The sequence below is a fragment of the Calonectris borealis genome, chromosome 1 (genome assembly GCF_964195595.1).
Source record: "Calonectris borealis chromosome 1, bCalBor7.hap1.2, whole genome shotgun sequence".
Taxonomy (NCBI): Eukaryota; Metazoa; Chordata; class Aves; order Procellariiformes; family Procellariidae; genus Calonectris; species Calonectris borealis.
In genome coordinates, this window is record NC_134312.1 from 116918455 (window position 1) to 116931157 (window position 12703).

General features: G+C 42.5%; 1 protein-coding gene across 3 annotated transcripts in view; it reads right to left on the bottom strand.

Annotated features, from left to right (window-relative positions):
- PAXBP1 (PAX3 and PAX7 binding protein 1) overlaps positions 1-11472 on the bottom strand; it is a 28712-nt gene extending 17240 nt beyond the window's left edge. For 2 of the 3 annotated variants that reach the window (XM_075171418.1, XM_075171438.1), the window contains exons 1-7: positions 10934-11470; positions 9039-9167; positions 7194-7370; positions 5639-5860; positions 4921-5024; positions 3854-4074; positions 2733-2922 (exon numbers count right to left, since the gene is read on the bottom strand). In XM_075171418.1, coding sequence (XP_075027519.1) covers positions 2733-2922; positions 3854-4074; positions 4921-5024; positions 5639-5860; positions 7194-7370; positions 9039-9167; positions 10934-11384 — 1494 coding nt within the window. In that variant the 5' untranslated portion in view covers positions 11385-11470. Of the gene's footprint in view, positions 1-2732; positions 2923-3853; positions 4075-4920; positions 5025-5638; positions 5861-7193; positions 7371-9038; positions 9168-10933 lie in introns of all 3 variants that reach the window. The other variant, XM_075171427.1, reaches the window with a different exon arrangement.
- Positions 11473-12703: the final 1231 nt, after the last annotated feature.

Below are 12703 nucleotides of genomic sequence, written 5' to 3' on the forward strand. Positions count from 1 at the left end.
CCATTGGTTTTATCATTTATGGGGGGGAGGGGGTGGGAATCATAGAGGATTTGACATTTCTACTGCTTGTTTCTAGAATTTGCATAATAACTGCCTCATTATACTCTCCTCTGCACCTTACCAATGAGCTAAGTGTTTCTAACATTCAGAATCTCTTCAAAACAGGATACAACCAAAATGGTTTTGCTTGGTTGGGGGTCACAAAGGGTTGAGCATGGTGAATAGATGCAGAAACAAGATGGTAGGGGGAAGAAAGTCTAATTTATGATGATGATTTTTGTTCTCCAAAATGAAGTCAATAGACATACAAGAAAACTCTAGGGGAATAAACTCTTTTGGAGTGGACAAGTATACTGTGATCCCATTAGAGCTTCTTCAGCAAACCACTTTCTCATTCACATCAGTACCAATTTGAAGTTAATTTGACTAATAATCATGACTAGTCCTAAGAAAATATACAGACCTAGCTTTATACATATTTAGGATATGTGTTCATATATGTGTGTGTGTGTGTATATACACACACACACACACACAATTGTTGCTACACATATTGATACACATTTTATATGCTTATGTATATTATAATCATAACAACTACGTACATTATATATTATAAACACACACACACTTTAAATATAAAGCAGTCAGGGCCACAGGTTCTACAAAAAAGCTGAAGGTAATTTATCTCTACACTCAAAAGATAAGAAGAATTTACTGTCCTGCTGCATTTTTTTATTTCACTTAACTAAAAATTGATACTGATTTTATTACTTTATTTTGTCCCCTTCCCCCTGCCTCCTTTTTAGAAAACCTTGCCATGTCCTGTAGGCTACCGGTTTTGAATTTGATAGTACTTTTGTCATGCTGAAAGCACTGAATTCCAAAACAGATTATCTGGCCAAAGAACTGAGGAATATATAGGACATCATAATAAATGAAATGCTCCTGTTAAACTGATGACATCACCTCCTAATTTTGCAACTCATTGTATGTACAGGTACTGCAGCAGCCTCCAACTGAAAACAGCAAAACTCTGTAAATGCCCCTAAGAAGCATGAGATGATAAAAATCACATCTTAAAAGTTCAATGGACTGGCATGGCAGGTGGGGTATGGGGAGGGTGGGAAGGGGGAGAAAGGTGTCCAGGTGTAGAATCCTTAGAAGTCCAACTACCAGGAAAGCAAAGGTATATTGTAAGGCGGCAACTTTAAATTATCAGCACCTAATTTGCTGTTTAACGGCTGGAATTGATTTATTTACTAGTATACCTAGATAGGTGAATAACCTTCCTACAAACTGAACTGAAATTGTTACACTATTACTTAACAGTAAGTTTTCCTGGTTTATGCAAAATATGGGAGACCATAAGACTTGGTTTTTACTCAGAATGGTGCATTCTAAAACAGTTTGTTTAAAGAAAATATTTGAACAAGACAGCATGGGCTATCAAAGAGAACCTCCAGACATGGCTTAAAGTTATTACAAAAGAATTTAACAAGAGGTCTTTAGAAAGCAAATGCTGAATAGAGATACAGGTATTTAACTTGTCTTCTGAAATACAAATTTATCTCGGAGAAAAAAAAATTATCTTTAAGTAGGAATTTAGGCGTCTGGGCAAGCAGCACTGACAGAGCTGCAAAGGACAGTACCTGTACTACCCCTCAACAGCTAATGCCAATGCATACTCAGGAATACTGCTTCTTCAGTGAACAATATCTATTGTAACTAATTGATTAGCTGGGTGAATTAACTGGTCCACGCTTGCTGGGTTTGTTCACGACAGCTGTTCTTCAATTTACAGGATTGAAGATGGGACTCTCCTAATACTACTAATGCCGGACAATTAATGTCTAACCGATTAGCAACCAGAATGCTTTTATACTCCTCTTCCACTCCTAACAAGCTAGGGTAAGCAGTAGCTTCAACTACTCAAGTAATTCTGACAGCTAATGTATTAAGAAGATACTATACTATTGTATTCAAGTCAGGAGACAATGAAGAAAGAGCCTATGTACCGCTAACTGAATTTTACAGCTACTGTGTGTGGTTTACATATATATATAAATAAATATATATATATTCAGGAGCTCCTGTTATATTTACAACAAAGTAAGTAATTAAAGCATAATTAGTAACATAAGAAAGAAAAACTAAGTTTTCATGTTAGACATATACAAATGTATCACACTACATGAAAGAAGTGTATTTTTAAGTTTGGGTGTCTTCAGACAGCTACATTCGTTTTAAAACTTTTCTTCTTCAGACATGGAGCAATACCAAGTATGTGAAACTGCATGGCAGGAGGAAATTTATAATAAGACACAAAATACAAGTCTTTGTTACTGTGTTCATAAAGCATTCCAGAAACTAGCAATGTTGTAATTCAGCCCTTATTTTTGTTAACCTGATATCCAACACAAGTAAAAAGCAGCATCTGAATAAAGTTGAAATGCCAGAATATCTACCAAAATCCTGAAGACCTATCATCTAAAAGTGTTTTTAGGCAATCTAAAGTCAGTGATCTCTTACACTGTGAAAGAGAGGTTTCTGATAACCGACTTAGCATGATGAAAAGTTATCTTTTCAACTCTCGAATAACCAAACCTTTAGAAGAATATGTTCTCAGGGGACTTTTTTCGAAAACAGAGGGAGATGTGGTGTTTGGCATGTACTAAGATCCCTATTTTTTTTTTTTTTTAAAAAAAAAGATGAATGTTTTGCATCCTTACCTTTTCACTGAAACATTCAAGCAAGTCTTGGACATACCCTCGCATTTCTTGCAAAAACTTATACTGTTCACCAATACCCCCAGAAGACCCTTCTAATCTTTCAATTGCCTTGGTAGAGTCCTCTCGGCTTTGCTGATGTTTCTCATATTGCTGCCGATTAGCTTTGTGCAATTCTTTCATAGAGTCCAACCTGAAGGGCAACGGATAAATAGCAAATTTACATCCAAAAGTCTGTATATTTCAGACCGTTGAGATATTAAACAGACAGTGCAAGTCTATATATGGGAAATACCGCAAACTTTCATTTGTCACTTTCTCCCCTCTCTACATAAACAGCAAGGCTAATGGTTTAAATTAATTTGCTAGACTATGCTGAGTGCATTGCACTGCCCACTCCCACAGATTTTTACAGGAGTTGATAGCACCTAGAATAGTTTAAGGCTGGCCCTAAAGTAAAACTGGGAGGAAAGGTTTGGGGCGCGGGGGGAGAGAGGGGAGAACTATAGTTTTTACAAAGCAGTCTTATTCCTCTACTAACTTGATTCACTGTCAAAGGCTGTAACACTACAAGGGGCATACAAACCAATTTTGAAGACACGTAAAGTGCAAGTTGTTCATTACAAATGATTTCTCACTGCAATTGGGTTGTTCATTCAGTGGGACCTTTTGCATACCTGACAAGCAGATTACAGTGTTTAAACCAAAAAAACCCTGTATACACTAAAATTTAAGTTCTTTATCTACTGAAGGGGAAAAATCTGATTCACAGTTTAAAAGAATGCAACTTGACAGGCTAAACACCTCACTGGCCTTTCAAGTCTTGACTATAAGACTGCGCAGTGTCCAGAAGATGCAATTCAGACCTGTCTTCAACAAGATCAATGGCCTCCTATTTAAAGCTTCACTTCCAGAGAAGCAATCCAACGAGATTTTCGAACAAAGTGTCAATGTCATCTTCACTTTGAGCTTTTTTTGTTTGCCTTTTTTTTTTTTTAATGGATGTGCCAGTCAGTACTTTTCCAGCGATGAAACTCTGTGTTTGCTCACCGAGACTAAAAGACGCCTGAGGAACAGAAAGCTAGGGGACAGGTCTTTAAGTCTAAAAAGATGGTCTGTCCTACCTGTCTTTAAGCTGTTTCTTTACCAAATCAATAGTAACAGGAGTCATCTCATTACTGGGAGTTTTGAAAGGAACTGTATTATCTGTTTTTTGAGACTTGGTTTCCGATGATCCATACGCAGCATAAGTGTATGGAATGCCATACGATGAACCATAAGACAGTGTCTGGTAAGTGTTCTGGTAGTACAGACTATTCACTTCGGCAGGCTGACTTGGTTGAACCTAATGGAAGAGGAAATGCAATTGTACTATATTAGACTTTAAAGAAATGAGAAGCTTATTTTCTTTCACATGTCAAATGTTATAAAGTGAAAAATGTAGGGAAGTACATTTACAAAATGTAATTATCAAGTGGATTTAAGTGTAGAACTTCCAGCACCTAAGGTGGAAGAAAAATTCCCTCAAGAAGCACCTTCTTAAGTGGACAAACTCTTTGTATCATTACCACTCTAAATACTTATACTTAAAACAAGTTATTAAATGACAATTTTAACCAGCCTATAAATCCTACAGTAACCAAGTGTTTGGGACTATACTAAATTTTGCTGAGACTATTTAATAGAATGACATAGGTTCTTACAAGTCAGTGCGTTTGGTTGTAATTTTGCTGAAATGTTTTTTTAAAAAAAAAAAACATCCTTTTCAACTGAGTGGCAACTTTACTATGAATGCATAGATAACATATAGTACAACCTGCTACAAATTCCAACTCTATGCTGCAACACAAGATACGGAAACAACAAAGAAACACACAGTTTACATAGACTCTACAAACCCAATGATAAACAAGAACAGAGGTCTCTTCAAAGTGGCATTATTCTAGGTCTGTTTTAGGCTGCAAATGCTGGTTAACAGTACCACAATCAGTATCTACCCAGAACAGAGAGACTAATGAAACGGATACCACTGGATACTTAAAATCTGACCTCTCATTTCTTTAAAGAATATCAGAAGTTACACACTGAACTTCTCAGATGAAACAGCCTTCTGTAAGCTACTCAAGTTTGTAACGGATTTAGCCAATACATGCAGAAACAAACCAGAAAGAGTTCACAACTAAATACATGCCTGAGGTATGTTGATTCCTTTCCGTATCTGTTCTTGCTCCCATCTACTGAGTTCTTCATCTTGCTCCCCTGCCACCAGTGCTTCATCATCACTTCCCTCAATACCTTAATACGAGTAAAACAGGTAACAAAAAGGAGAAGATAATGTATTCATAGTAAGGGCCATGAGTTCAAAAACCTGAGACACCATGCTTCGGTGGGAACATCTCAGTGCAGCCTCCTTTCCCCTTCATGAGGAATTAAGGACGCTAGCCTGTGAATTATTATCACAGAGGTTCCACTTAAAAAATCCAATGGGTAAATTTGCAATTAACTGTTGGTAAAACCCTCTAATGTTAAAATCCTATGTATCTTACTAATTCTCCTTTTCCAAAAGGTTATTTTACCTGCTTGTCAGCAAGAAGAATGCTATACCAAAGAACTAATGTTTTTCTTTTCACAACTATATACTTCCTAAAAAACAAAGCACAATACTAATTGATCCTTAGTGTAAGTTTCTACCACATTCAGTAGAATTGTGTGCTTCTAAGCGCAGGAACATATTTTGTGCTCAAAATTTTATATGCAGATTCCATTATGCAGTACTTTTCCTTAGAAATGGAATACAACTCCGGATTCACGCCTGTTTGAAAAACGTGTTGTTTAAAAATGCTGAATGGGAGCACTTGCAGAGAAAACAGTGTGAGTGTTTATCATCTGTCCTTCTAAAAAGGTTTTACCTATTTCCTCAGCAATCTTTTGCCTTTGGGACTTTTCCTTCACTGTAAAAACTATCCTCCTCTTCTCGTCATCATCTTCATCATCACTGGCATCATTTTCATCTTCTCGAACAAGGCGGCCTTTACCTGGTTCATTGTCAACGGGGGTAAAGTCTCCAAGTTCACGAGCCATTTGACGCTTTTTCCTAGCGGCATGAATAAAAGCAGCATCTGGAATTTCTCCTAGAGATAGATGTTTGCACCGTTAAACAACCACTGCAACAAAACAGGTATTAACGACTTATTACTCATCTCTGCCACCCTACCAAATCATCTTTGCAAACAGAAAAAAACGTGAGAGGAAAAAAATCCATACTCACAGAAACATTTGCAAGCAACTTACAAGCTGCACATGCAAACTTTCTGACCAGAAACCCTCAAAGCTGGTATCTTTCCCAAAAAGTCTGGCTCTGCTTCCAGCAGCTCACGTGCCATAAGAGCAGGAGCCTGATGTTCCTATGGGAAATATTCCTAAAGAAGAGGAAGACCTTTACAGGAGCCGACTATTGCAAAGAGAGGAAGAAAATGAGGCTCTTGACTGTGTCACTTCCTGTCCTGATACTGCTCCCAACTCTTCTTATTTTGGGGGAACAAAAAGCATTGGCCATTTCAACAGATGATGATAGCTCAGAGATTAAGAGGACACCAAACCGGACAAAGCTAATATGAGAAGGCTGTACAATCGAGGGGAAACAAGAAAAGCAGACCCAATTAAAAAAATCTAAAATCCCTAGCACAAAATTAATGCAACTTACATAAGTCATATAAAGAATGGTCCCCCAAAATCAATTTTTTGAGATATGAATAATTTTTACCGCTACTTTGATTAGGCATGCACAAAAGGTTAAATTTCAGATTCTCTTTATACTTGACATGAGATACTCTATTCAAGCCAAAAATATATTTAGAGATGCAATAACGTACATATCGCACCACGTTGCAATTACCGCTGAAAGGAAAAATGATTTAGGAGTCAACTAGGAAGTTCTTTTTCCCTTGAGATGTGGCCAAGTCTGTGGACTCAGAAAATCCACCTTCTATTTGGGGAGCAGGCTACCACAAGTTAGCTAACAATTAGTAAACTAGTTTCAAAAATACTTTCTCAGTTCTTTGGCCTCAGGGCCTGACCAGAACCTCATTAGACAAAATGAGATAGGAAAACATTTGAGATACCTTACAGACCTGTGACTGAGACACTCGAACTAAAGACAGAATTTTAACTGAAAGCAGTTAAAATTCATTTTAAGTCACCTATTCCAAATCTAGATTTTCTTACAGTTTGTCATCACTTTGAGAGACAAATGCCTGCTTTTGACATCAAGATGAAGCGTTCTGTAGCAAAACATTTTTTCCCATAAGGCTTGTAAAATTGAACAGCTTTGGAAAATAGTTTCCTGAATTCTCAGATGCTGGATATATTGCTGGAAAATATTTCCTAATCTCTCAAATACATTAGTCTGCTGTAAATGCTGGCTAAAGCATTTTTTAACATATCAGACATCTTACAATAACCAACCTGGGCGGAGAACATTCAGTGATGACAGAGCACTTGAAAAAGCCCCACCAGCTTTTGGTTTTTCTTCTTCCTTCTCACTTTCAACTTCCATTTCTTCTTCACCATGCTCACTGTTTGCAGTCCCATCTTCTTGGCCTATATCCTTAATTTGTCCTGTCTTTTCTAGTGGTGGTTCGACTGGTGAGACAACAAAGCCCATGTTTTACTCTTATAAAGATCACTTGGAAGTATTTTTTTTAAGGTCTAACAACCAAAAGTAAAAATCAAATGAAAATGTTAAATGATTATTTTATTGTTTGAGATCTAGTAAAATACGTCTTCTTAATTGTGATTAAGTCACTGACATCCTCTCAAAATAAAATTTGACAAAGAAGACAGCCCAACAACCACTAAAAATTCTACATTTTGCCAAGTATTAAAAAAGTGAGGTAACTCAATAATTAAGATCATATGTGTAACCTTCACACAGCCTTTTACATATGTAATTAGAAAGCATTGCCTGTGTCACACCAAATCTTTCCACGAGAACAGACTCATTTCACAAGAACCCTTTCATTTTCCTCTTGGGCTGGCTGCAACATTACCCTACATTAGTTGGGTAACATACAGATACAGGCAGCAGGTACAAACATTATGTAAAACAATGCATATTAAATCCAGCTATCCAATCCAAGCTGCACATATGTGAGTTTTTAGACTTTAGCATGTTTAGAGAATCTAGACTACTGACTCAGTAGCAGCCATGAGGTCTTTGCACTATAACCAAATCAACTACGGAGACCGCAAAACAGACAAACAGAAAATAAGCACACACTAGCCATGTGCAAAATGCAATTTTTTAAGGATCTTTGTGACAAGCAAGAATTAAGATCCAGGTTTCCACAGATCACCTGAACATTAGCCACAGAAATGATCATTTCTGGTTTTGCTCATGCTCCATACCACTGCATAGGCAACTTAAAGATTCTAGTAAGAAAGAATGTGTGGGGTTTTTAAATGCAGACAAAGCCTTTTTAAAATCTTTAAGATTTTTAAAAGACTAATTTAATTAACTTAAAAAAGGGCAATTTTCTGTATGGGACCATGTTCAACTCTCATATGCTTCAGCTATACCATTGCAATCTTTAGATCATAAGCCTCTCAGCTTGTACTCATAGTGTTGTAGGTTATTACTCTACACAAAAACCTAACTGGAAGAGGAATCATTACGCTTTACCAATGAGCTTCCCAAAAAACAATACCAGAAGTACAATGAAATTGAAATTCCAGGCTCTATTCCAAGCTCTGGAGGACTGTATGTTGTTAAAAGATCTTTCTGCTACAACATTTTCATCCTGTCATCTTAATCATTAAGTCTACTCTAAGGTCCGAGTCCTGAAACAGGCAGCTGTTGAATAATTTACTTAATAACAGAGAACACCACTCTGCTCACCCCAAAATCTTCCTTTTCGAGAGGATGCATTACAAGGACACATCCTGTCAGATAAGCACCAGACACGGTTCTAAACTAATTTAATTCCTTCCTAATTCAATAGGAAGAAACTTATCTGACATAAACAGAGCTGAAATACAGAAACTACTGAGGTCTACTGACAACCATATACGTAGCTGAGAAATTTCATGCTTCTACATTCATTTCCACATCAGAGAGAATCAAAGAACTCTCTACCAGCTTCAGAACAGCATTTGTAAGGTTCAGATGAACACATTTAATGCATGCTTTACTTCAGTTCTAAATGCTAAATCCTCTAAAAAGACTTAACAATTAATCTTGAAAACAAGTAATTCGTATTTACAAAACTTAATCTTTTCCATCACAAAAGTTACTGTTAGTTTTGCAGTTACCGTCTGTTGGAGAATTGACCTCTGTTCTAACTTTTGATTTTTCAAGATCTTCTTTGTATTCTTTCTTCAATTGTTTTACAATCTTTTTGCTGTAACTTGATTTCTTCACTTTAAAAACTTCTTCAGTTTCTTTAAAAAAGAAGTTGGAAAACATTACATTAGACCTGCCAAGAAGTATACTTACCTATTAAATCTCTTAATTTTGTACCTAGAACTTAATAAATGCCACTAACAACATATTTTAATGTGACTTTACATTTGCACTGTTGCAACAAAAACAGTCCCATATCCTTTCATGTGGACTCATGTCTATCTCATCTTTTTGCAGTCATTTTCAAGTGCATTCATCCCGCTCACAGCATGGTCACAGAAAAGCAAGGCAGAAGTTACACAAAAGTGTACACACATGGCCTGCTTTCAGCTGATTGTAGTAATCTTTTTTTTTAAAAAAAAACAACCAAACAAAAACCAGCTGATCCTTCACTGTGACCACAAATTTGGAAGAAAATGGCATGAAGCCCCAACATTTTGGGTCAACGGTCTTTTCACAGCCACACATATACACAACTAATGAGTAAGGGAATGGCTGTTTTTGGTTGTACTACCAGTTCAAATAGCTGCAGCACTACAACCTACCAAAAGGTACGCAATAAGTTCACGAACTAAGTAGCACAGGAAAAAAAAAAAAAATCAAAGTTTGATGTAGGAAATCCACAAGTGTGTGGGTTTTTTTTTTTCCAGGCTATAGTGTAATTCCATGTTTCCTGTATTTCTGTCAAGATTTCAAATCACTAGTCTTAGAATCCAAGTTCCAGTGATTACAAGACAATTCCTTCTAAGAAAATTCAAAATGCATACTAACTCTCCTGTTGACAAAAGGTATCACAAAAATAAACTCCTCATTTTATTCACCCTGAAATTCTGGGACGCAACGAACTCTGGAGTTTGAGGAGTGGTTTTTGATCGTTTTTTGATCATTTTTAATACGTAGTAACTATTATCCATAATCAGATTATCTGAGTGTGAATGGACCAATTCATGAGTGCAGTACCTGCTGGAATCCAGCAGAATTATTAGCTGGAGCACAGTACAAACACAACTATGCTATTTTTCCAAAAACTGAGGTCCAGAAACTGCTCAAGCACTTTTTGCACTATTTGTGGAGGTTAATCTAATAAACCTTGTGCACGGCTAGATGAACTAACTCTGCAACAAAACACCATTGGCTTCCCATGGAGTTTGCTTGGACAACAGGCAGTCCGATGTGACCTGTGAACACCAGCCACATCAGATGAAAACAAACTCCACGCAAAGCCGCAGGAAAGATGCACCTCGGCCAGCACTGCTGGTTCTGGGGGGAGGCAGGGGAGGCTGCACAGGCACTGGGCCTAGTACCTCCTACCGCACCAACCCAGGTCAGCCTAAAGCCTGCACCCTGACCAGCAAGCCACCCAGCCGCAGTGAGCGCAACACGGGTGCAACACTCCGGCACCAGCAACACAGAAACAGAGGCAACCTACCCCGCTAAACCGGAATTAAACTGCGGGACATCACCCCGCTACTGGGAGCACGCTGACCCCGCAGGAGCGGGGCCGAAGGCGGCTGCCGATGGGGCGCTCCCTGCCCGTGCAGCCCCGGCCCCCCGCACCGCGCCCCCAAGGCTCTCCTCCTCTTACGCGACCCCTCATCACCCCCATATCACACGGGGCAAGCCGACTGCCTCAAAAAAAGAAATAAACCAAGGGTCCCGGCTCTCTTGGGGGACGGGGGGTGGGCAGACGAAGGGCGGAGGCCCGGCGCAGGCTGACCAGCTCCGGGCCCTTTTCACCCCTGCAGGCAGCGAGCCAAAGGCCGCGCGGCCGCGGTGCCCGCGGGCAGGCAGCCCACCGCCTCACCCTCCTCCTCGTCCTGGAAGCTGAGCAGGCTGGCCCGCGGCACCTCTTTGTTCTCTCGCGGCCGCTTCTTCTCCTTGGGCCGCCCGGCCCCCGGCAGCCCGTTGCCTTGCTGCTGCGGCGGCGGCGGCGGGGGGGGCAGGAGGGCGGGCGCCGGCAGAGCCCCCAGGCCTGGCCTGTCGCCTCCCACCAAGCCCAGCCCCAAGCCGAGAGCCGCGCCGTAGCCCGCGGCGCAGGCGAAGGCCGCGGGGCTACCGGGCAGGGCGAGGGGCACGCAGCCGGCGGGCAGCGGCAGGAGCCCGGATCCCGCCGCCAGCGCCATGGAGGCCTCGCCGGGCCCTTCCCCCCCCGCCCCGGCCGCCGGCTCCTGAGGCGGCTCCTCGTCGCGCTCCTCGTCCTCCTCCTCCGAATCGTTCCGCTTCCGCACGTTCACCCTCCGCGCCTTGCGGAACATCCCGCCGGGCACCGACCCCCCGCGCCGCGCCGCTCCGGCTCCGGCACCGACACCGCCCGCTCCCGCCACCCCGCGCCGCGGCCCAGGCCCGGCTCCCCGAGCATGATAGCCGCCACGCCGGCGGCCACAGCGCCCCCTGCCGACCGCCGACCGCTGCCGCCCGCACGCCAACGGCGAGCGGCCGCCCGACCATAGAGAGGCGGCGGGGACGGAGGATAGAGCGTACGCGGCGGGGAGCGTAGAGAGCCCGGGCTAGAGCAGCCCGCCTCGCCGCCCGCCACTCCCCCCCCTTGCTTTCCCAGCCGCTGCCGCCATCTTGTGTCGAGAAAGCAGCGCGAGCCAGTGCCGCGCGTCACGTGGCCGCGCAGCCCGCGAGTGGGGAGCGGGGCGGGGGAGGGGCCCGCGCGGCCCCTGTGGGAGTGCGCCATTGCGGGGGGTGGGGGTGTCGTGGCTGGTGTCCCCCCGGGGGTAAGGCAGGGCGCCGAGCCTCGGCCTCCCCATCCCCGGCCCTCTGGGCTTCCCTTCCACAACCAGCCTGGGGACGGCGGCAGCGGGCATGCGGAGAGGGTGCACGTAGCCACGCAGCGCCCAGCCCCCGGCATCTCCTCGGCGGGCGCGGTGCTCGCCTCAGGCGGGTCTCGCTCCCCGGCTCTGCACGGCCTCTGCCGGAAAGCCCCTGTCCTACCTGCGGAAATCTTGGCTTCGGGCTTGGAGGGGGGAAATAACGCGGTGGTCGTCTTCGCTAGCGCTAAATAGCAGCATCTTTCCCGTGCAAGGCCCTTTGGGGTTTGGTTTCGTCTAGGCTGGGGACGTCCTCAGAGGTCAGTCCAGCCAGCCTTAGTGGCCACCGTGTTGACTAAAAGAAAAACTGCAAGTTTGGTGGCAGATGCCAAAAGACGGCTGGCCTTTTTAAAGACAGTTTCTCCAAGTACAAGTGTTGGGGACTGGAAGGACCTCTTTTCAGCCTTCCTGCTGTATCGGGAGGGCCAGACTCCCTACAGCTGATCTTTGCCAGCCACTTTGGGAGTCTGCCTCGGAGGGGGTGCAGGGGGCCTGGCTGGCCTCCGGCAGGCTGTCACTGCGGCTGCACAGCAAGACCTCCCGTAGAAAGCGCTGCATTACTTTTGTGCTGTTTGCAATCTGCATTGAGTTACCTAAGTCACACCAGAATTACTAGTAGGAAGGAAAACTGTAAATTTACAGCTCCTATCTCCATTTTTTTCTGATACCAAAAAAATGCCTTTGTTTCCATTCACTGGCATATCCAATAATCATGCATCAAGGTTAAAGACTGGCAAATACATACAGGTTGAACCTGA